The following is a 24,787-nucleotide window of genomic DNA, read 5'->3' on the forward strand; positions in this document are numbered from 1 at the left end:
AGTTTTGCTTTGTCACCCAGGCTGGAGTGTAGTGGCGTGATGTCGTCTCACTGCAACTTCTGCCTCCTGGGTTCAAGCGATTCTCCTGTCTCAGCCTCCCAAGTAACTGGGATCACAGGCACCTGCCACAAGGTATTTTTAGTAGAGACGGGGTTTCACCATGTTGGCCAGGCTGGTCTCGAACTCCTGACCTCAGGTGATCCACCTGCCTCCAGCCTCCCAGAGTGTTGGAATTACAGGCTTGAGCCACCGCGCCCAGCCTTATTGGCCAAATCTAACAACCCCATCTGTAATCAAATAAACAGCTGAGCAGTAGTAACTGCAGCATCTTGATTGCAACAGGCCTCGGTGGCTTAGAGTCCCTGTTCTGCCTGTGACTACTGTGCCACATTGGGGAAGTCATTTAGCCTCTCTGAGGCTCAGTTTTCTCATCTGTAAGATGGGAACAGTATCAGTGCCTTCTTCCGAGTTCCTGGGAGGATTCAATGAGATGATGTATGCAGAGCCGTTAAGACGGTGTTTGGCACAAGGCTCAGGGCAGCTGATTTCGTTTCCTCGACTTCACTACCTGATCCTCTGCTAACTCCCCGGGTGTTTTCTGGACGGCCACAACTACCCTAGCCTCCGGTGTCGCCCAGCCTTCCTCCCCACTGACTGCAAAGGTGGCCTCGGGTTCCGGTGGGAGCCCCAACTCTGGACCGCGATTCGCGAGCCTTCCCGGCGCCAGGCCGCGCCATCCCGGGAGCTGTCCGCAGATGGCAGCACCGGCCCCGGGTCGCGGCGGTCCCGGCGCTCCGCAGGCCGCAGGCTGGCCTGGTCCCGGGCCGGGAGCCCATCAGGCCGGGAGCGGCTGAGGCCACACCCCGCGGGCCGGGCCGCTTCCCTCCGGTGAATCATCGCTCCCAGCGGCGGCGCCCGCAGTGTCCGCAGCAGCGCGCCGGGCCCTGTCCGCGCCCCAGCCGAGCGCAGCGCGGAGTCGCCCCGACCTGTCTCTGAGCAGCACGGCCGCCGGGGCCGCAGCATGGCGGGCATCGCGGCCAAGCTGGTGAAGGACCGGGAGGCGGCCGAGGGGCTGGGCTCCCACGAGAGGGCCATCAAGTACCTCAACCAGGACTATGAGGCGCTGCGGAACGAGTGCCTGGAGGCCGGGACGCTCTTCCAGGACCCCTCCTTCCCGGCCATCCCCTCGGCCCTAGGCTTCAAGGAGTTGGGGCCCTACTCCAGCAAAACCCGGGGCATCGAGTGGAAGCGACCCACGGTAGGAAGCGCGCGGCAGGACGCGGGCAGGGCGGGGTCCCGGGCAGGGCGGGGTGCAGCCGGCCCGCGGCGCGCTGGGCGGGGGGCAGCCCGGCTGCTGCAGTGGGGAAGCCGCAAGCCAGGACCCCGCAGGCCTGCGACACCTACACGCCGCCGGAGCCGGGACTCCTTTCGAGCGTGGGGGAACTCCTGGGGCCTGCGCTCTCTTCCACCCACCACGCTTTCCTGGGCGGGTCGGGGCGAATCACTGCACTCAAATCCCACTAGCAGGCCAATTTAGGAGTTCACAAAAACTCAGGGTGACACAGGAGGCCGAGGTGAAACTTGTAATTGAACTCTAGCAGGGACCTGGAAGAGGAGGGGAATCGGGTCTGCAGGGAAGGGAGAGGCAACATCCACCAGACAAAGTCCGTCTCCAACTGGGGTTCTGTCTGTTCGTGGAGGGGGACAGGCCACAGCCTGGTCATTTTGTGACTAAGGATAGTCTCATGCAGCCCTGGGGTTACATTTATTTTTCCAAAGGGGAGCCAGCGATACCTCCCCATAACATCGACACTGGTAATTAACCCAGGACACGGAGGTGTCTCATGGTTTGCCTGGTGGGAATCCTCATTGGGGAAAGCTCCGGGAGCCCTCCGGACCCCATTATCCCATCCCCCAGGGTCTCTGACCTCCCGGCCCTGGGACAACTTGTGCTCCCCAATCTACTTGTCCATTCCGTTTCTCGGGGAACCCCCTCCTTTGGGACTTCCCCAGGCTTCCCCTACCACGCCTAGGGAAGCCTGCCTGAAGTCCAACTGCTAGATTCCTGTTATGAGAACAAGCCTTCCAGCTCTGCTTCCACACCCGGCAGCCTCCCAGGTCACCTTCTGTTACCCTAAATCCAGCTCATTGGTAGCGAGGGCTGCAGGAAGCATCCTAGCCCACCCAGACTCAGAGCACTTGGATTCACCTTCTTGCTAACCTGCTGGGTGACCTTGAGCGAGCCGTTTAAACTCTCTGTGCCTCCATGTCTTCATCTAAAATAAGACACCCTGCCTAGATATTTTCTCTCTTTTGTGGCCCGCCAGGCCATGCCATCCTGGCCTCCTTTCAGTCTCTCAAAGAGCCAGTTCTTTCCTGCATGAGGCCTTCTCACCAGCAAGGCAGGCTCTTACCTGGAGTGTGGCTCACTCTCATTCTTTCCAACTTAGTCACATGTTCCCTCCTCAAAGAGGTATTTTCTGACCCTTCTTAGCAGCCACCTTCCCACCTTGTTATTCTCTCTCACCCCACTCATTTCCTTCATAGCTTTGTCACAGTTTAGAAATATAATCACATGTATTTGTTCTTCCTACTGAACTGCAGAATCATGTGTATATTATTTACCAGTATATCCCCAGTGCCTAGCACATAGCCATGCCTTTCACAGTACTCATCCATTCATTCATTCACTCATTCATTCAACAACATTGATTGAGCACCTATTACATGCTGGGCACTGTCCTGAGAGCTCAGGAGATACACCAGTGACACAAAAGAAGTGACTGTTTGTAGAATGAATGGATGCAGGATTGTAATGAGCCTCAGATGAAATTATGATCGCGAAAGTGATAAACTGACCTGACTTGGTGCCTCATGCCTGTAATCCCAGCACTATGGGAGGCCAAGGTGGGAGGATTGCTTGAGCCAGGAGTTCAAGACCAGCCTGGGCAACACAGTAAGACTTGTCTCTATAAAAAAGTAAAAAAAAAGAAAAAAGAAAAATGAAACGCAAACCAAGAGAATGTGTTCACTTTACATTTGCATGGCACTTTACAGTTTACACAGTGAGTTCACACTCATTCACTTATTCTTTCGTTCATTCAATAAGCATTTCTCGAATACCTCCTATATGCTGAGCACAATGCATATGGTTTCTGCTTCTGAAGACTTACTTCTGAGGCTAGTGAGGTGACAGAGACAGGTCCCCCAACAGTTGGAAATGCCTGTGGGACTTCCAGATGAGGATATAGAGGTCTAGAGATGATGTAGGGCCACTGCTTAGGGCAGGCGGGCTGTGCACTGCACTACCAAGGAAGAGTGTTACGATGTTGGTACGTATTGGGGTACCAAATTACGATCCCCATTTGCCAGTTGAAGAAATTGAGGCTTGGGAAGGTTAAATACTTGCTCAGAGTCAAGTGGATATAGGCCATAGATCCAGGACTGTGTGTAGTCTGTGCATGTTGAGCCTACCCTTTATGGCTGCGTTGTCTGCCTCTATCCTACCTTCTCAAATGCTGCTGAGGTCAGGCAAGGGGACCCCAATTGTTTCCACTGGATTTGAACACTAGCAGGTCATTGCTGAGTTTAGCAGAGCAATTTTAATGGAAAGGTGAGGGTAGAAGCTAGATTGTTATAGACTCCAGAGTAAAGGAACTGTAAATGAAGAACATGATCAACTCATTTAAGAAGGGCCCCTGGGAAGAGAGGAGAACTGATAGGTAGAGCAGGACGTGGATTTTGAGAGCCTGTTTTTTTTGTTTTTTTTTTTCATATGAGAACAACTTGAATGTGTCATATGTTGAATCACGAGAAGGAAGGGATTAAAGATAAAGGCAGGGAGGGGGCAGTGAAACAAGATCCCTGAGGAAGTGAGAATACGAGTTGTGGGCGGGAGAGGGGAGCAGGTTAGCCTTGCAGCAGGAGGAGCTGCTCTTCCTCGGAGAGAGGATTTCACAACACTGGCAAGAGTGGCTCCAGCACCTGGAAGGGGGATTAAAGCAGTAAGTCCAGCGGGGTCCAAGGGCCGTGCAGGGGCACAGTGAGGAGAAAGCAGGTGTGATCCGGGTGGCACATTAGATCCTCCCAGCAACCAGCCCATTAGGAGCAAGGGCAGATATTGTGAGCCCCTATGTTTCCCCCAAGAAAATGAAACCTCTGAGAGGTTTCTCACTTGCTTATCTTCAGCTGGCCAAACTCAGCCTCAAACCAAGTTCAGTGACTGTTATCATCAACTTCTTCAACAGTAATAATAATAGATCACATTTATGGAGTGCTTGCCAGGGCATGTTTACATCATTATCTCATTTAACACTCAGAACAATCCTCTGAGTTGGGTATTTTCATCGTTCCCATTTTGCAGGTGAAAAAACTGAGGCTTCAAAAGATTAGGTGACTTTCCAGGGTCCTAGGACCTATATAATAAGTGGCAAAGCCAGGATTTAAACCCAGGTTATCAGAATATGCAGCAAAGCCCAAATCCTCAACCCCTTTTCACTGACTGGTAAGTCCCATATTTGATTCGATGCCCTACATGCTGTGCGCAAGTTTCGGTTTTCTGAAGCATTGCTCAGCACCACTCTGAACTCTGACTTCTCTAGAGTCTGCTAACGACATTAGAAAGTTTCTGAAGTATAATGGAAAAACCCTGCTGGGGTAAGTGCCTGGCACACTCAGGATTATCACTGTGATTCTTTATAATAAGCAGGCTCCCAGCACCAAGCCCAATCTATTCCATCAGCTGGATAAGAGCTCGCTGACAGGCCTTGGGCCAAGCTGGCTTCCTTTGCCTTAGCAGAAGAGCATTCTGATTCTCTCTGCCATCCCCAAAACCAATAGGAGCAGAGAGCAACAAGGCAGAGGCATGAAGGGAATGTCCTCTGCGGCAGACGGTGCTTCCGGAAGAGCTCCCACAATCTGAGCCAGGATGATCAGGGGCTAGATCCAAGTCTCACATAGGCAGACTTCTGCTTGACAGAGTGGGCATGCCGAGCGCCGTTGGGTGGAGGCAGGCGTGTGCAGCCCAAGCGGACATGAGACGCAGGAGCAGCTCCTTCAAGGCAAGGTTGCCTGAGCCCAGAGAGGCCCAAGTTTGTGCCCCAACTTCCTCTGTGGCTTTTGGGTGGGGCTGTTCAAAATCGAAACACACTCGGAGGGCCACTGAAAGGGCTAAGAAGTGTTCAAGATTGGCTTCCATCAGGCTGCTCATGACAACGGCCCCGGAGATTTTAACACCCTTGGACACTTGGTACTAAATCAATTAGAGGCAGGGCAGGAGCAGAAAGAGTTGGCTCATTTGATCAGTAAGTTCCAATGCCAGTGCTGTCTATTATCCATGAGCTGTGTTAACTTTGGACACGTCACTTCACCCTTTTGAGCTGTTTCCTCGTCTGTAAAAGGGGGATAATACCCATTCCATGCAATAAAGCTTTGAGCGCAGTCTCTGATGTAAGCAGGTACAGAATATATAGATGCTCTAAGTTTCATGGCCCCATGGAGTAATTCAAAAGCCTTAGATCCCCCCTGCCCTCAAAAGGGCATGTGTTAGAAAGACAGAGTAGTACCTAAGTAGTAAATTGCAGAATCCAGAGACCCTGGGACTCAGACTTAAAGGGATGAGTGAGGATTGGACTAGGAAGGACTAGGAAGGAGGACTTCACAGAGGAGATGACAGTGAGCCTCAATGTATGATGCAATATGGAAAAGGAGGGAAGAGACTGGGAAAGGAAGGAATTTCATGCAAGCAAAACAACTTGCATGCAGTAACAGAGGAGAGAGGATGCTAGCCCAGTGGATAGGATGGCTCTGGAGTGTGTTGGTCTCAATGTCTGGCCGAAAAGGCTGGATTTGCTGCTGTGGCCCCTGGGAAACAGCACAATGAAGGAGGCTCTAGGCATTCCAGAGTGTGTAGGGTCCAATGCCTGCCCTTCTCAGACAGGACTGCCCATCCACCCATCAGGCCCAGGAAGCAGGGGTCAGAAGGACCTCATGACACAGAGCTCTGACTGTGATGACACACTTTCCCCAGAGGGGAGAAGGGGTTAGGAGATCCACTGAGAATGGAGGCATCCTAGCTGCAGAAGCACCTGCCTGGAGGGCTAACAGCACTTTGTGGGTCTTGTTCGCAGGAGATCTGCGCTGACCCCCAATTTATCATTGGAGGAGCCACCCGCACAGACATCTGCCAAGGAGCCCTGGGTAAGTGATGGATTCAGAGCAAGCTGGGGGGTCCTGTCTGTAAGGCTGTGGGTGGAAGAGATGAGGGACAATCTGTGGCTTCTCTCCCTTCCCGAGCAGCTTGGCAATTTCTATTTGCAGAAGCTCCATGGAATTTCTTGGCCCTAGGGGGCAATATTTCTACCCTCAGCCCCATACTGGGGCACACAAATGAGGCTTCCTGTGTCCCCTGCACAGGGCTAGTTGCTGAGGTTACAGAGATGCTGCCACTGGGAGGACCAGGGGGCTTCTGGATGTCAACCACCCCTTGCTATGCACCTCCTGGAGCCAGTATTACCAGTGGTTCATGAAATAGGCTCTGGGCAGAGGACCAGGTGAGAGGACTCCCCCAGGCCAATGACAGCACTGAGACATCAGTTCTCTGAGGTTCAGGGACCAGGGAAGGTGACTCAGTGTGAGGAAAGAGGAAACTCTAATGCTCACTGCTGAAGGAAGTTAAAGTACCAGGGCATTTCAGTGTTTGCAAGACCAGCTCACCGTGGTATCACAGCTATAACGATCATTTAAGTAAAAATTAACCGAAGAAGCTGAATTGTCCGAAACCTTGCTTTCTGGAGCCAAGTTCAGATTTGTTTCTGGAAATAGTCCTTGTTGAGGGTTTGAACCCACAGGGTTCTTCACCTTTAGTGTGAAAACTCCCAAAGCTTCTAGGAAGTCCCAGCAATGGGGCCTGGGGCTGTTATCTAAGATTCTCATAGAATCCACCCTCGATGTTCTTTTACTCATAATAAATGCGGGCCTATAATTACTGGAGGAAACTATTTTGCTCTGATAAACCAAAGATCTATTTTCTGCCATCAGCGTCAGCTGGCTGGCTCCCCAGGCAAGTTCATCAGTAACAAAATCAATCAACTAGAGTTGTACCTCCTGTCCTCACCCACCTAGCTGAGGTTTTGTTATTCCTATACTCCTAATACTAGCTAATAGCAGCTAATATTTATCTCTAAGTCACTGTGATTATTCCCATTTCATAGATGAGGATGCAGGGGTCCTCCTACAACTAAAGTGTACCCCTGACCCCAGGGTATGTTTAAATCCTGAGCTATACTCCCTAAGAGGGGACCTGGAAAATTTTCTAGCCCTGAGGGATATCAGGGCATCTGTGTAAATCATTAGGACAGACTGTGAGGGAGAACATGACCTGAGTGGGAAAGCTTGTCTGAGCTCAGCTTCTACAGATTCCTGAGATGCCAGAGCACATTCTTACCTGCAGAAAATACTCTTTTCATTTCTTTTCTTCTCGCCCAACAAAAGACAGAAGATAGAGGTCCTTGAGCACCCAAGGCCGATCCTCCAGGAAAATCTATTCATTAGAGAAAATGGAATTGATGGAAACTTTGACCAACCCTGGGGGCTTTACAGAATCCAGAAACAGCTAGGCGCAGTGGCTCACGTCTGTAATCCCAGCACTCTAGGAGACTGAGGCAGGCGGATCACCTGAGGTCAGGAGTTAGAGACCAGCCTGGCCAACATGGTGAAACCCTGTGTCTACTAAAAATACAAAAAAAAATTAGCTGGACATGGTGCTGGGTGCCTGTAATTGAAGCTACTCAGGAGGCTGAGGCAGGAGAATTGCTTGAACCCAGGAGGCAGAAGTTGCAGTGAGTGGAGATCACACTACTGCACTCCAGCCTGGGTGATAGAGCGAGACTCCATCTCAAAAAAAAGAAAAAAAGAGAGAGAGAATCCAGAAAGAAACACAGCAACTGCCTAACAACTGCTTCAAAGTTTAACAACACCTTAAGGGCCAAAGTTCAAGCAACAAATACATGATTTAAGTCCTATGTAAATACCACTGGGCCATTTGGAGAGGAGACAGCAAAGCTTAACATTCCTAGGAGAAATTCCCCTCCCAAGGGAATTATAAACCAGATGAAAACGTAAACCTTTTAAAAATGTCTTAGTACCTAGTCTGTAATTTCTCGGGTGTGTGTGTGTGTGTGTGTGTAATGCAGTATTGGTCATTTTGTTCTTTTGGCCTTTCATTTTGGAGGACTCTAGTTAGATCGGTCTGTGAAATGTGGTATGCTGTATTCTCACCCTGATTCTGGCACCTGGGCAGAGGGTGCTGATGGGGCCTTGACCTTCACCAAATGCCAACAACCTCACAAGCACCAGGAACAGAGGCCATGGCAGTGACACTCTGCAACATGGCCAGAGATATGAGCCTAGAATCAGCTCTGTTAGTAGTCGGAAGACTGGGCAAGTAATTACCTGGAACTTCTATCACTTCCAAAAGTGGAGAAGGAAGGAGGGTGAATGAAGTGACCTTACAACCCTGTAAGATGTTGTATTCAGCTATTCTAAAGCTATTCCCTGGTTTCTGACCAGCTATTCCTCATTCTTCGTGCTAGAGGGTTAGAGCACCACAAGATCATCCTTTTTTTCTCTCTTTCTTTCTCTCTCTCTCTTTTTTTTTGTTTGTTTGTTTTTGTTTTGTTTTGTTTGTTTTGGCAGGGTCTCTCCCTGTTCCCCAGGGTTGGAGTGCAGTGGCAGGATCTTGGCTCACTGCAGCCTTGGCCTCCTGGGCTCAAGTGATCCTCCCACCTCAGCCTTCTGAGTACCTGGGACTACAGGCACACACCACCACACCTGGCTAATTTTTGTATTTTTTGTAGAGACCTGGTCTTGCCATGTTGTGCAGGCTGGTCTTGAACTTCTGAGTTCAAGTGATCCACCCACCTCGGCCTCCCAAAGTGCTGGGATTGCAGGCGTGAGCCACTGTGCCTGGCCAAGATCATTCTTTATTACACACATAAGGAGTAATAACAGCACCCATCACCTACATAACAATATGCACTTCATGGAGCATTTTTTCACTACAGCATGTCATGTACTCATCCCAAATCTAAAGTAAATATTTTCATCTCACTGTACAGATAAAAAAAACTCAGCCGCAGAGAGGGGAGGGTAAATGTAAAGCCACACAGCTAATAATTGCCAAAGGATTGAACCCTGGTCTGATTTTAAATCCTACACTCTTCCTAACCCATGCTCCCTCCAATTTGCCATAGTGCTGTGCTGAGGAACCATTCTCAGCAAAATTCATCTTCTCTACCTGCGCTTTCTACCCTGAGCCTTACTCAGTTCCCCCAGGGAACTTGGGCAGGTGACATTCTTAGACTTGTGCACTTCACAACGCCCTGCCCTGTTTACTGTGCTGCCCAGCAATGGTTAATCCAGAAATACCCACCCTCCTTCCCAGAAGGCTCAGATTCCAAGCTTCACCAAAGTCATTTAAACCATGTTTACAGAGCTGCTGTCACCAAGAGCCATCTCCATTGCAGAACGTAGTTGTGTAAGAATTGATTCAGCAGAGAAAAATCTGCCCTTCTGGAAGAAGGGCTGGAGACCCAGCTGGAGCCTCCACTGGCTGACCCTGCAGCTAAATATGGCTCTGAAATTGTGGGGTAGTAACCACATTCTTACAGGTGCTTGCCACTTGAAATGGCTCCCAAGGGCCCAGAAAACTTGGTCCAAGGCTGAGCTGCTCCTACCTGTGGTGCTTTGCTTTGCACTGGGTCACCACTGAGCTTTCCCCACAGCCTCACCGCTCACAGATGAGGGCAGCTACCCCAGCCAGGAAGGCGTAGGTCACCTTGCAGGCCTCTGGCTTCCTGGGGGAGAGCCCAAGGCTGCCAAGGCTGTTGAAACAGCACACCCCCATTTCATTGTAACCCAGTAAATGTTCCCTGGACCCTTCAGGGGTGGGTCAACCTGCGTCTTCCTCAAGAGGTCACATGGACCCCCAGAACACTCACAGGGTGCCCCACACCATAGCCTAGTTCAGCAGCGAGTGGGGAAGGAGCAAGACCAATGGGAAAGGCAAGCCAGATGGGGAAGTTTCCAGTCCTGTTCCCTCTACCACTCATTAGCCACTTATTTGGACCCAGCGTCTCTGAGCCTCAGTTTCCTCTTCTGTGAAATGGGAATAATAATAAGGCTCCTTTCCCAGGGCTGTGGAGGAAAGTGAGATTTATACAGGCAAACACACTTGGCACACTGTAGAATCCCAGACAAATTCAAGGGACTGGGATTATCATTACTGATTCCAGTTATGTGAAAAGTCCTTTCACCAAATTGCCGAAGAAAAAGAGAATGGTGGAGGAAGAGAAAAGGAGGAGAAGAAAATAAGTTGGGTTGGAAACCAGATCCTCGTCCTTGAAAATTTCATAATCTAAGGGTGGAAATGCCAAAACGAGGAGAGACAAACTTGTGGCCTGTGTTAGGGTAACACACAGATTGAAACTCAGAAGAAGAAACATATGGGGAGACAATGAACACAAAGAGGTCAGATGTACATTCCTGAATTTTAAAAATTGAATATTTCAGTGTTTTAAATATTTTTCTTTCTTTGTCTTGCTCTGTTGCCTACACTAGAGTGCAGTAACACAACCATAGCTCACTGCAGCCTCAAGCTCCTGGGCTCAAGCAATCCTCCCACCTCAGCCTCCCGAGTAGCCAGGACTGCAGGCATGTACCACCTCACCCAGCTAATTTTTGTGTGTGTCTGTGTGGAGGTGGGGTCTCACTATGTTGCCCAGGCTGTTTCAAATTCCTGGACTCAAGCAATCCTCTTGCCTTGTCCTCCCAAGTGCTGGGATTACAGGTGTGAGTCACCATACCTGGCAAGTAATTTTTAAATTATAAATTTAAAAATGTGTTTTTATAATAAGTACCTTTAAAAATGTTAATAGACTTTTTTTAAGAACAGTGTTAGGTTTATAGAAAAGCTGAGATGACAGTACAGAAAGTTCCAGATACCTCATACCCAGTTTCCCCTATTGTTAACGTTACATCAGTGTGGTACATGTGTTATAATGAATCAGCATTGATGCAGTATTATTAAAGTCCATGCTTTGTGCAGACTTTCTCACTTTTTCCCTAGGGTTCTTTCTTTAGTCTGGGATCCCATCCAGGATCCCACATTTCATTTAGTTGTCAAGTCTCCTTCGGCTCCTCTGGGCTGTGACAGTCTCTCAGTCTTTCCTTGATTTTGATGACCTTGACAGTTTTGGGGAATATTGGTCAGAGATTTTTTAGGATGCCTATCTATTGGAATTTGTGGTGCCTTTTTAATAAGTATGTAGTGGCTCACACCTGTAATCCCAGCACTTTGGGAGGCTGAGGCAAGAGGATCGCTTGAGCCCAAGAGTTTGGGACCAGCTTGGGCAACATAGCAAAACTCTGTCTCTACAAAAAAATTACCAGGGCTTGGTGGCACATGCCTGTAGTCCCAACTACTCGGGAGGCTGAAGCAGGAAGATCACTTGAGCCCAGGAGGTGGAAGCTGCTGTGAGCCGTGCACTCCAGCCCGGTTCAGGAGCCACTGCACTCCAGCCTGGGCGACAGAGGGAAAACTTATCTCAAAAAAATAAATAAATAAGTACCCATGTAGTTAAAATTTTTAAAGACTAGCAAATAGATGGTAGCTGGTTTGATGGAGAAAGTAAATCTATTCTTTTTCTTAAGAAAGATCTCTTCACCACCAGTCCCAGCACCCCCCTTACCAGCCTCCCAGGGCACTGACATTGTCCATGGGCCATCGTGTCCCCTCAGCTTCTCTTCTGGTTGTAAGTGCTCTTGCACTTTTCCCCCTTGTGCCTGCCGTCCACACTCCCAGCTGCCTTCCCTCCGCATTTAAGGTCTAAGATCTTAGAGACGAGATGAGACATCTCTTGCCTTAGTGCATCTAAGACAGCTCATAAACAAGTCCGGGTGAACCGCTAACCCTTCTGTGTTGCTTGGAGGCCCCTGTCCCACCCTGGCTGCCCCAGCTTTGGCCATGGTACCTGCAGTCTCCAGCTACATCAGATGCCTGAAGAACAAATCTCTCCTTAGCTCTCCCTGCCCCCTCTCCAGGAATAGGAGCAGTGGGACCCCCTTCAAGAATCCCCCATTTCCCATATACCTTCCTGCAAAGCCACAGGGCATGCAGAGTGGGATTCCAGGGCTCCAGCCTGCTACCCATGGGCCTCTGGATTCAGGGGTGACTCTGCCTGTTTGGGTGCCCCTTTCGCTTTTCCACCAGCTTCCTGTGGCCAGGAGCCAGGCCACGCCCCTGTATGGCCATAATTGTCTTATCTTATCTCTGAGATTAGAAGGTTGGAACAGATTTTCCTGATGCCTCACTACTTCTGACATTCTGTGACTTTAGAATGTTACCTTCCTCGACAGCCCCCTGCATCCTCACACACCTGGCTTTAGCTGGACTGATGTTTGTGAGGAATTATATCTCCACCTTGCTCAGCACCAGCCCCCAAGAGGACCAGCCAAGGGACACTCTCATCTGGGGATTTGAGAAATGAAGGACCGTGTGTTCCATGAGGTCTGGTGGGGTCCTGGCTAGCAACACTGTCTGGATGACTGAGTCCCAGGAGGAGGTGGCCTGGCCAGCAGGTGTGCAGTGAGGCCACCTCTACACCACCCCTGTCCCATAGAGCTTCTAGTGATGATGGAAACAGTGTATATCTGCACTGCCCCAAATGGCAGCACTAGCCCTGTGTGGCTGTGGAGCACTTGAAATATGACTCATGCAACTGAGGAACTGAATTTGTATTTTTATTTAATTTAAATGTAAATAGCCACATGTTCCTAGTGGCTGCTGCACTGCACAGCAGCAGACTGTTGAGCTCTGGAATCCAGCCTCTCAGCCTTTACTCTCCATAGTGGGATAGTAGTCACATCGGAGCCAAACAATGCACAGACATCAGTAAACAAGCAGGGCACGGTGGCTCATGCCTGTAATCCCAACACTTTGGGAGACTGAGGCAGGAGGATCCCTTGAGCCCAGGAGTTCAAGACCAGCCAAGCAACATAATAAGAACCCATTTCCACAAAAAAAAATTTTTTTTAATTAGCTGGGCATGGTGGTGTGCACCTGTAGTTCCAGCAACTTGGGAGGCTGAAGTGGGAGGATCACTTTGAGCCAAGGAGGTCAAGGCTGCAGTGAGTCGTGATTGCACCACAACATTCTAGCCTGGGTGATGGAGTGAGACCTTGTCTCAAAACAAACAGATAAACATACATCAATAAACATCTGTAAATATCAAGGTAGAGAATGAGGACTTGGTGTCCGGCAGTTAGGGGTTGGCCTCTTATTCTGCCACATACTGCCTCTGTCATCTTGAGGGGATCACTATCCTCCTCACACCTCAGTTTCCTCATCCATGAAATGAAGACAATAATAGTGTCTACTATCGAGACCATCCTGGATAACATGGTGAAACCCCGTCTCTACAAAAATACAATACAACATACAAAAAATTAGCCAGGCATGGTGGCACACGCCTATAGTCCCAGCTACTTGGGAGGCTGAGGCAGGAGAATCTCTTGAACCTGAGAGATGGAGGTTTCAGTGATCCAAGATCGCACCACTGCACTCCAGCCTGGGCAACGGAGTGAGACTCCATCTCAAAATAAATAAATACATAAATAAAAATAAAATAATAGTGTCTACTGGCTGGGTGTGGTGGCTCATGTCTCTAATCCCAGCACTTTGGGAGGCCGAGGCAGGCGGATCACTTGACATCAGGAGTTCGAGAGCAGCCTGGCCAATGTGGTGAAACCCTGTCTCTACTAAAAATACAAAAATTAGCCGGGCATGGTGGCACACACGTGTAATCCCAGCTACTCAGAAGGCTGAGCAGGAGAATCACTTGAACCCAAGAAACGTAGGTTGCAGGGAGCCGTGATCACACCACTGCAATCCAGCCTGGGCAACAGAGTGAGACTTCATCTCAAAAAAAAAAAAAAAAAAAAAAGTGTGTCTACCTCAGGGGACTGTAAAGATGAAATGAAATAATAGACATAAAACTCAGAGCTCCAGAGGCTGGTATGTAGTAAAGGTTTAATCCATGCAGATTGCACATTCTCTTTGGGGAGAGTACAGCTAGAGGGGAGTACTGTCAAATAGGGAGGTCAGGTTGCTTAGGTGGAGACACATTGTGCCATGTCTTGAATACCGGACTGGGTCCCAGCTTTAGCACTTGACATTGGCAGCCACCTAAGTTTTGGAGAGGGGTGTGACAGAGGAGGTGGTGTCCCAGGGGGAAGCTCCGGAAACTCAGAGGAGTCTCCTGCTGTAATTTTCCTGGGTCACACAATGGTCACAGCCTCCTGATGTTTCCACAGAGGGCCAGAGGCCCTTCAGTGCCAAGGAATGTGGACTGTCTCCTCTCCCAGCACATACACGTGCTTCCAGTACCTTGTGATCTTTAGCCGTAAGTTTCCACTCACCCATCTGCAAAATGGGAACAATGACGATGTTTGTGTCCTTTCTTTTTCTTTTCCTACAAGGCAGGGAACTTTAAGACTGTGTGACAGAAAAGTGCCACTGGAACCCAGGGCCTCGTGGGGTTCTTCCGTCTCTCTGGGGATCAGGATCAGAGTGAGAACGTTTCCCATGTTCATTCTTGTTGGGCCCGTTCTCAGGGTGATGTTTCTCCTGTATTTTGGCACCCCAGCCCAAACGAGACTTTAGTAGTTCAGCACTGTGAATCCCCCCAGGAAGTCAGGAAAATAGATACTGTCTTCGTGGTTCCTCCAGGAGCTAAGGAAGGAGAGTTCCTGAAGAGCAGGAATTTAAGACAGGAATTGGTGGCTGAGGGCAAGTTTCCACCTCCTCCTCCCTTCTTCTGTGGGGTCTGTGATGACAGCAGGGATGGGGAGGAAGAGGGTGGGTTTGCCTGCGCATGCGGGGAAGGCAGCCATCAGGAAGGAACAGCCACCTCTGCTGGGGTACTGGAGATAAAAACTCTGATATCGGCTAGTGACTGTGGGGGCGATGGCCCAGGAGGGTCAGGGCTGCAGGGAACAGGGACACAAAAACCATGAAACATGCCACAGGTCACGTCCTCCTGGTCCAGGGCACGGCTGAGACAGGCAAGGGACTCGACTGAGGGAGAGTGAATGTCAAGTCCCAGCACCCTCGCCTCCCTCCCATCCTCCCTTTTAGGGCCTCCCTTCCGGCAGGTGGGGCAGGGAGAAGGGAAAGGAAAGGCCTGGGATATGTGGTTTGGATCACTGGCTGTGGCTCACAGTTCTGATGTGTGTGCAGTTTAGGGAAGGAGGCTGAAGACTTCCTGTTAATGAAGGTGGGGCATGAGTAAAATGGAGGATCTGCCCCCTGCCCTCCCAGCCCCTGATACAAATGCAGGGTGATTGTACATGCATGGGGAACTCCACTTTGGGGGTATCCTTTTCTGGGCTGCTGCCAGACTGTGAAATGAGTAACAAAGGGATGGCCCACGGTGACTCATCAGCCACCCTCTTGCAGGCCTAGCATGCTGGTGGGGTGTGCATTTCCTCTGGCAGCCCCTCCCTGCCAGTTTCAGAGGGGTGGCCCTGAATTGGCTTTTCAGAGGTTCCTTCTCCTCCCTTCCAAAGCGAAGACTCACGGCTGCCTGAAAATGTGGCTCTCCACCTTCTTGGGCTGCCTAGGACCTTGAGAGATGTGTCTCTTTGGGACAGAGTGTCAGGTCTGCTGGAGATTGTTAAAATGCTGTTGTCTCAGGAAGGGTGAAATTTAGCCAGGCGCAGTCTTCGGTATCTTGGTCTGTTTATCATGTATCTAGCTGTCAGCGTGCAAAGCAAAGGAACAAAAGTTCTAAAGAAATACCACAGAAAACAAGTAAGATTTGAGATCCATCAGGGTTTCTCAACCTTGGCACAACCGACTGGATAATTGTTCATTGTAGGGGGCTGTCCTGTGAATTATAGGATGTTTAGCTGCATCCTTGGCCTCTACCCACACACCCCAGTGTGGCACTCAAAAATGTCTGCAGACCTTGCCAAATGTCCCCTGGGTGCTTGGCAGAGATGCAGGTGCATGGAATGCCCCCGACTGAGAACCACTGGCAGAGCAGGAGTGAAGGGGGAGGTACTGTGGGGGTCACTGGGCACACAGAATGCCATTTGGGGAGCCTGGCACAAGGGAGTGGCCAGATGGGAGGTAGAAATAGCAGTGGTAATCAGGAGGTGAGTTGCTGAAGACAAACTAAATATACTTTCCAGCATTGCTTCAATCTAATCCAGCCACAATTATGAGTAAATACTGTAGGAAAGGAGAAAACATTGCATGTGCGGGGTCAGGGCAGCATTGCTGGGATATTTGAGCTTGTGGGAGGGGAGATCCAAGCTTCCCACTAGCACTGGGAGGAACACAGCAAAGGAGGAGAAGGGCCCTCCCTGCTTCTTGGAGAATGGTTCCCCTGGCAGGCCATTCTGTCTGCTCAGCTTCCCAGCTCAGGTGTCTTTCCAAACCACACATCAGCAGGGAGACAGTGGGAACATCTCAGGTCCAGGGTACGTGGGGAACTGCAGAACAGCTGGGTGGCCCGACACTGGCATTTCTCAGTGTTGACTCCATTCTCTTGCTGGCACCCCCCGGTGGGAGACTCTGTTAGCAGGTGTATCTTACTATCCCTGGCTCCCTGGTATGCATTACAGTTCAGACTCCCAAGCACAAGCTCCCTGTATTGTCACACCTGTATCTAGTGTATAACAATCCACCCCAAAACAAATGGCTTGAAACACAAGGCATTTTGTTCTCTCTTATGGTTCTGAAGGATGACGGGGCTGAGCTGGGCAACGCTCTCCCGGTCTCTCAGGTGGTTGCAATCAGATGGGGATGGGCACAGAGTCATCTGAAGGCCCCCTCACCCACATGTCTGGTGCCAGGGCTGAAGGGTGGATCAGCTGGGGCTTCAGGGATCTCTGTCTCTTTTGTGGTCTCCCCATCACAGGGACTTGAAGGTAGCTGAACATCTTACAGCAGCTCATGTCCCAAGAGAAAGCCCTGGGAGCTGTCTCATCTTTACGACCTGGGCTTGGAAGTCACATAGCATCAGTTCTGCCATATCCTATTCATTGAGATCAATGAAGGCTCACCCAGGATCAAAGGGAAGGGACATGGAGCCCACTTCTAGATGGAGAGTGGCAGGGTTCTGGAAGAACATGTGGAACCAGAAACATTGTTGCCGCCGTTTGTGGAAGACACCACGATTCCTCCCCTTTGAATAATGGCCTTCTTGTCCTTTACCAATAATAACCCAAGCTGCTTGGTCATTAGCTCTTCATGGTTTGCAGGGTGGGGAGGATGTGTTTTCTGGGACTTCCCAAGGTACACAGTAGTGAAGGACTTAACAAGCTGGGCTGATGTGCCAGCTTCAGGACTCCACTCACCCCCAAGCATTTCTGAGATGCCCATGGGGCCCAGGAGCCCTGACTTGCACAAGCCAGCAACTGCCTTTCTGCTTCCATTCAGCCAGCTTTATTGGGCATCTGTTATAGGAAGAACAGTGGGCTGAGACTTCAGCAGAAAAAGACAAAAGCAAAACACAATCCCTTCTCTATACAAGGTTCTTCCCTCTCTGTGTCCAACCAGTCCCTCCATTCTAGGTCCTTAACTCATCACCAAGCCTCCATTTTCTTCTCTTCCCCCGTGACTCCAAGGCAGGCCTCAGTTCTCACCTGGAGTCTGTGCAGGATGCCTACAGGTGGTCCCAGAATTGTAATGGCTTGACATGCAATTTTTCAGCTTTACGATGGCATGAAAGCAATACACATTCAGTAGAAACTGCACTTGAAGTACCCATGCAACCATTCTGTTTTTCACTTTCAGTACAGTGTCCAATAAATTACACTGAGACGCTCAACACTTTATTTTAAAACAGGCTTTGCCTCCTTAGATAATTTTGCCCAACTGTGGGCTACTGTAAGTGTTCTGAGCACAATTAAGGTAGGCTAGGCTAAGCTATGGTGTTAGGTAGTATCGATAAAATAGTCAAATTCTGTGAAAGATTTAAAGAGGTTTAATTCTGAGACAAATAAAAGTGACCAAAGCCCAAGGAGGTCCTGAAAACCTGTGCCCAAGGTGGATGGTTTACAGCTTGGTTTTCTACATTTTAGGAGGACAGAAGTTACATGCAGACATCAATCCAGAAAGGCGGGATGACTTGAAGTGGATGGGGACGGCACAGGAGCTGGAGGGGCTCCAAGTCACAAGTGGATTCAAAGATTTTCTGATTGGCAGTTAGTTAAAAGCATTAAGTTGCCGGGCGCGGTGGCTCAAGCCTGTAATCCCAGCACTTTGGGAGGCCGAGACGGGCGGATCACAAGGTCAGGAGATCGAGACCATCCTGGCTAACACGGTGAAACCCTGTCTCTACTAAAAATACAAAAAAACTAGCCGGGCGAGGTGGTGGGCGCCTGTAGTCCCAGCTACTCCGGAGGCGGAAACCCGGGAGGCGGAGCTTGCAGTGAGCTGAGATCCGGCCACTGCACTCTAGCCCGGGCAGCAGAGCAAGACTCCGTCTCAAAAAAAAAAAAAAAAAAGCATTAAGTTATTATCGAAAGACCTGGAATCAAGGCCGGGTGCAGTGGCTCACACCTATAATTCCAGCACTTTGGGAGGCCAAGGCGGGTAGATCACTTGAGGTCAGGAGTTCGAGCCTGGCCTGGCCTGGCCAACATGGTGAAACCTCGCCTCTACTAAAAATCCAAAAATTAGCTGGGCATGGTGGTGTATGCCTGTAGTCCCAGCTACTCAGAGGCTGGGGCAGGAGAATCACTTGAACACAGGAGGTGAAGATTGTAGTGAGCCAGGATTGCACCACTGCAGTCCAGCCTGGGCGACAAGAGCAAGACTCTCTCTCAAAAAAAAAAACAAAAGACCTGAAATCAGTAGAACAGTGTGTCTGGGTTGAGATAAGAGGTTGTAGAGACCACAGTTTTGATTATGTAGATGAAGTCTCGTAGATGGCCACTGTCAAAGGCAACAGATGGCAAATGTTTTCTATTCAGACCTTTAAAAGGTGCTACTAGATGCTCAGCTAAAAAGACCTGGAGGGAAGGTGATTCTCTACATTAAGCTTGTCCAACCCTCATGCTGCCCAGGACGGCTTTGAATGTGGCCCAACACAAATTTGTAAACTTTCTCAAAACATTAAGAGACTTTTTTTTTTTTTAGCTCATCGTCTATCATTAGTGTTAGTGTATTTTATGTGTGGTCCAAGACAATTCTTCTTCCAATGTGGCCCAGGGAAGCCAAAAGATTGGACACCCCTGCTATAGAATGTAGATTTTTCCCCACAAGAGATAGCTTTGCAGAGACACTTCAAAATATGTCAGAAAAATATGTTTTGGGCTAAAATACTTTGATTTATTTCAGGGCCTGCTATCTGTCATGTGATGCTCTACTAGAGTCTGGTTGGAATTTGGTATCTTATTGCTAGGAGGAGTCTGTTTTGTGAGTCTTAAGATCTCTGTTTTCAGTTAATGCTGGTCAGCAGTACCTGTGCCTGAATTCCTACAGGAGGAGGATATAATGAGGCATGACGACCTCCCTTCCCATTGTGGCCTGAACTTGTTTTTCAGGTTACCTTGGAATCACCTTGGCTAAGGGGGCATCCATTCAGTCAGTTAAGGGGCTTAGACTTTGATTTTTAGTTTACAGTAGGCTAAGGTGTATTCAGTGCATTTTTGACTTACAATATTTTCAACTTCTGATGGATTTGTTCAGATGTAACCCCACTGTAAGTTAAGGAGCATGTATACTTGTATCTAATCCACTTTGGGCATTGCTGCCAGAGAACCTGCCCCCAGGGAGCTATGGAAGTAGTGGAGGCAAATGATTAAACGGATGGATTAATTCCAAGTTCAGATCATGTTAGGAGTCAGCTGGGATGCAGTGTGAGGATCTTGGAGGGGAACAGTAAGGGGTTAAGAGAGATACCCCAAAGGATGATTAAGGAGGGAGAGTTGGAAGGAAGGTTTCCCACAAAGAGGAAGCAGGGAGTGATTCATTCTGAAAAAGGCAAATATTTGATTATGCTTGGAGGGTCTGGTGCAGAAGGGGAAAGGGAGAGAAGGAACTTTGGCTTAAATTCCCTCAGGAGCTAGTTCAGATTCCTAACCTGGCCCAGACGTCCAACCCAATCCGCCTAGCCCTAGCCCTCTCCACTTCCCAGCACCCAGCCCCACAATGCCCATCCTGCTGCCTGCCTGTTCTGGACTCTGCACTTGACCTTCCCTCTCCCTGAAAGTTCCCCTGCTCTTCCTCACCCAGCTTCCCGCGCTAAGTCATCCTCACCCACCCCAGCCCTCCTACAGTCCCAGTCTGCCCTGTTCAGACTCAAAGCTCACCACCATCATCTGCAACCTCTGTTTCCACATCTGTCTCCTGCCGGCTGTGAGCTCACTGCCTGAGAGCCAGCAGCAGTCTCCTCTAGACCAAGTACAGGCCCGCACGGAGCCAGGAATGCACCAACAAGGAGCCTGAGACTAGATCGGAGGGGAAAGAGACATATCCTCCAGAGTTGACTTACACAAGGACAGAGGTGCACAGAGGCACGGGCAAGCTGGGCCCCAGGTGAGAAGCATGGAGTGAGGGATGTGGAGGCAGCGGAGGGCATCCAGGAGTCTGGGCTGCCCTTTGGCAGCTCTGTGTTCTGCCTGCTCTTCCCCCAAGATGAGCTCCCTCAGCCGGTGTGTGAAGCATGTGTGTGTGAGTGTGTCACCGGTTAACTGAGTTCTTTCCCTACTTGGTATCAGTTGCAAAGAAGGAACACTCAGTTGGAAAAAAAGGCAAGAGGGTTTTATTCCTGACCAGGAGAAAGAGAAGGAGGGGACTCTTGCTCTAAAGACACCTTCACCTCGAGCCATGGAAACTGGGGAGTTGTAAGGAGATAGGTGTGGGGCAGGGAGGTGTGTAAGCAGGTGCAGGGTGAGGGTGGGAGGGTGGGGACCTCAGGCACAGGCCATAAACATGCCTCTCCATACAATGCATGATGTATTACCAGAAAGGGGTTCTCATTTAGAACCTAAGAAAGGGTTCTTGGATCTCTCTCAAGAAAGAATTCAGGGTGAGTCTGTAGAGTAAAGTGAAAGCAAGTTTATTTTGAAAATAAAGGAATAAAAGAATGTCTACTTCATAGAGCAGCCCTGAGGGCTGCTGGTTGCCCATTTTTATGATTATTTCTTGATTATATGGTAAACAAGGGGTGGATTATTCGTGCCTCCCCTTTTTAGATCACTTAGGGTAACTTCCTGATGTGGTCATGGCATCTGTAAACTGTCGTGGCTCTGGTTGGCGTGTAGCAGTGAGGACAACCAGAGGCCACTCTCATCACTATCTTGTTTTTGGTGGGTTCTGGCCGGCTTCTTTACCGCAACTGTTTTATCAGCAAGGTCTTTATGACCTGTATCTTGTGCCAACTTCCTATCTCATCCTTTGACTTAGAATGCCTTAACCCTCTGGGAATGCAGCCCAGTAGGTCTCAGCCTCATTTTACTCAGCCCCTATTCAAGATGGAGTTGCTCTGGTTCACACGCCTCTGACACATGTTCAGAAATAGTGGTGATTTTCTTCTACAGGTGGTGACGTTAGCATTATAATGACATGATAAAGTTCTAAATGTAACAAGGGGTTGCCTGTTCCAGTTTCTGCCAGTTTCAGGGGTCTTATCTCCCTCTGGTATCTGGGCAGAGGTCAAGAAACTCCAGCACCATCAGGGGCCAGCTTGTTTCTTTGAGCAGTTGTGCCTACAAATAAAGAGACTAAAGAAAACAGTAAGCAAATCCAGTTATTTCCTGGGGGCTACGCTGGTATTCAGCGTGTTTTACTTCACCAAACACGCATTCTTCCCAGTGCAGGCACTGGGTGTGACTGTGACAGCCAGCACCAACCTGCCCACGCACCTCCATTCCTGCAGGACTGTCAGCAGCCGCTGCACTCTAGTGTGGCTCAGGGGTGCCTCAGCCCAGCCTCTCCTGCGCTCCCCCTCCCCTGGCTTCCCAACTCTGCCTCACTTCTGTTTGTGAGGGAAAGACAGCAGTAGCGGAAAGAAAAGAAGGAGAAAATGCACAGCAAATATTATGCTTTCCTCTTGGAAAACCTCCAGGAGCCGCAAATATTAGTAACCCAGCTGCATCCCACCCCCCAGGATGGGCTGGGCCTGTCACATAGCCGACCTTCAGGATGCGGACACCCAGGCCAGGGAGCACAGCTCTGGAAATTTACTGACATGGCCCTGAATGAATTTGTCTTTTCAGTAGAAGGCCCTGTAGTTTAAAGGAGTCATTCATAAGGTCTGTCTGAGAGTGCCTTGTCCTCAGAGGAGGGTCTGGGTGAGCTGGAGTGGAGGGAAGGGCTGGGTACCTGGTGTGCTCACCATGGGCCCCCAAGAAAGGTAGCCCCACTGGGGGCAGTGAAGCCCGTATCCAGGTCACATGAGTTTTGGAAGGGGAAGGCCGCTGTGCTTATGATTTAAAAACCCAAATGAAACTTCCTTTCCCGAACAAATTAGAACGGGTGGAGGAAGCTTGAATTCGGAGAGGATTTCCCAGAGACCCATAAGCAAAAGTAGCTTAACTGAGCTCAGTGGGTGCCCCAGAGTGGGCCAGAGAGAAAGACACTAAAAAGTCGTCGAACAAATGAGCAAATGAATACAGGAATGCCCATCTTCCATAGGCACAAACATGGTGAACGTTCCCTGAGAGAACTGACAGCCCGGGGTGCAGGGAGAGGAACGGTCCCAACTGCAGATTCGGGAGTGGGGAGGCTGGTAAGAGACCCTTTTTCCTTCTGTTGTGTGAGGAAAAAGCAGGGAAGGGACCGCAAGGCCAGCCTCTCCCAGGAGCTGCGGTTCTCAGCCCCGGGATCCAGCACTACAGGGAAGTGCAGGGGAGGCTCCACAGCCCCGGCTGGAGACCCGCTCAGGCCTGGGTAGGCACACCTCTCTGTAGTGGCCACACTCGTCTCCAGCAAATGCTTCAGTATCTATACCCTTCCCAGTGCTCACCCCTCTTTTAAAAAATGTACTTTGTTTTTTTAAAAAGAGATTGCTTTGTCACCTATACTGGAGTGCAGTGGTGCTGTCACAGCTTGCTGCAGACTCTACCTCCTGGGCTCAACCCATCCTCCCACCTCAGCCTCCCAAGTAGCTGGGACCACAGGCACACATCAGGACACCTCGCCCAGTGCTCACTATGTACCTTTATTTCTTCCTTATTCGGACAACCCTTGCTTCCAAAGATGAATTTTGGAAGGCTCAAGATGGTGAGACGGACCCCATATGCACTGCACTCACCCCTGCAGCTCCCCTCCCTCCTCACTGCCCCTCAGCCACAACTCTCTCTCCTTGCCCCTCACCAGCCGGCACCCTTGGCACCCTTTCCAGGACAATACTGCCAAATGTGGCCAAGGTCTGGCACACCATGTACCAATCGAGACTCCACTTCCCTTGGGTTTCAGTTTCCACTCCTATAAAATCAGCAAATGAAAAGAGCAAACACTTGGAGACACTGTTCTCAATGCTTTGCGTATTTTTTTCCATTTAATTCTCAGCACCGTGAGGCAGTCTGTTATTATTAAACCTATGTAATATATAAGGAAACTGAAGCACAGACGGAGTAGTCTCCCCAGGTCACAGTCGGGATTTGAACTCCGTGTTCTGGCTCTAGTGTTTCTCAACCATTTGGGGTGGGAGTGGGAGAGAAACAGACTGCCCTCTCTAGAAAATAGCATGTGTTTGCATGTATGCCAAATTTGCACAAAACATTTGGGGTTCCAGGTCAATAAAGCCCATCCATGGACCCCCGGTTTCCCTTCTCTCACGTGATCCTAACAACCTGCCAAGGATACGCCTCATCACTATCCTTCTTCCACAGCTGAGAACACAGGCTCAGAGAAATTAAGAAGTGTATCTGAGCTCACACAACCTTAAGTGGCCAGATCAGGACCAAAATCCAGGTCCTCTGGCCAGGCGTGGTGGCTCATGCATGTAATCCCAGCTCTTTGGGTGGCCAAGGTGGGTGGATCACCTGAGGTCAGGAGTTCGAGACCAGACTGGTCAACATGGTGATATCTTGTCTCTACCAAAAATACAAAAATTAACTGGGCATGGTGATGGACGCCTGTAATCCCAGATACTCGGGAGGCTGAGGCAGGAGAATTGCTTGAACCTGGGAGGCAGAGGTTGCAGTGAGCCAAGATGGCGCCATCACACTCCAACCTGGGCGACAGAGTGAGACTCTATCTCAAAAAATAAAATAAAATAAAATAAAATTCAGGTCTTCTAACCACAATCCAGTGCCCCTCTCCCCACCCACCTCTGGTCTGGCCTCTTAGATCTATCTGGGATGTCTTTCCATTATACTCCTTTCTGGTTTGAGAACCACCTGAGGGCTCAGTGTGGCTGTGGGGTGCTCCGTGGAGCCATTTGGCCTGTGCACAGCAGCAACGGGGACAGCCAGCAAAGGTGCCCCTGCCCCTGCCCCTGCCAGCCTGCCACCTACTTGGGACCTTTCTTTTCTTTCTTTTTTTTTTTTTTCTTGTTGAGACGGAGTCTCGCCCTGTTGCCCAGGCTGGAGTGAATGACATAATCTCAGCTCATTGCAACCCCCACCTCAGCTCACTGTAACCCCCACCTCCTGAGAGGCTGAGGCAGGAAGATCACTTGAGACCAGAAGTTTGAGACTAGCCTGGGCAACAGAGCAAGACACCTCTACAAAAAAAAAAGGTTTTTAATTAGCTGGGCATGATGGTATG

General features: G+C 49.8%; 1 protein-coding gene across 2 annotated transcripts in view; it reads left to right on the top strand.

The window, feature by feature from the left end:
• Positions 1 to 591: 591 nt before the first annotated feature.
• CAPN2 (calpain 2) overlaps positions 592 to 24,787 on the top strand; it is a 60,440-nt gene continuing 36,244 nt past the window's right edge. The window contains exons 1-2 of one of the 2 annotated variants that reach the window (XM_023203669.3): positions 592 to 1,258; positions 6,129 to 6,198. In XM_023203669.3, the coding sequence (XP_023059437.1) occupies positions 1,022 to 1,258; positions 6,129 to 6,198 (307 nt within the window). In that variant the 5' untranslated portion in view covers positions 592 to 1,021. Of the gene's footprint in view, positions 1,259 to 6,128; positions 6,199 to 14,383; positions 14,460 to 24,787 lie in introns of those variants that run through there. The other variant, XM_023203670.1, reaches the window with a different exon arrangement.

This window comes from Piliocolobus tephrosceles, chromosome 1, assembly GCF_002776525.5.
Source record: "Piliocolobus tephrosceles isolate RC106 chromosome 1, ASM277652v3, whole genome shotgun sequence".
NCBI classification, from domain to species: domain Eukaryota; kingdom Metazoa; phylum Chordata; class Mammalia; order Primates; family Cercopithecidae; genus Piliocolobus; species Piliocolobus tephrosceles.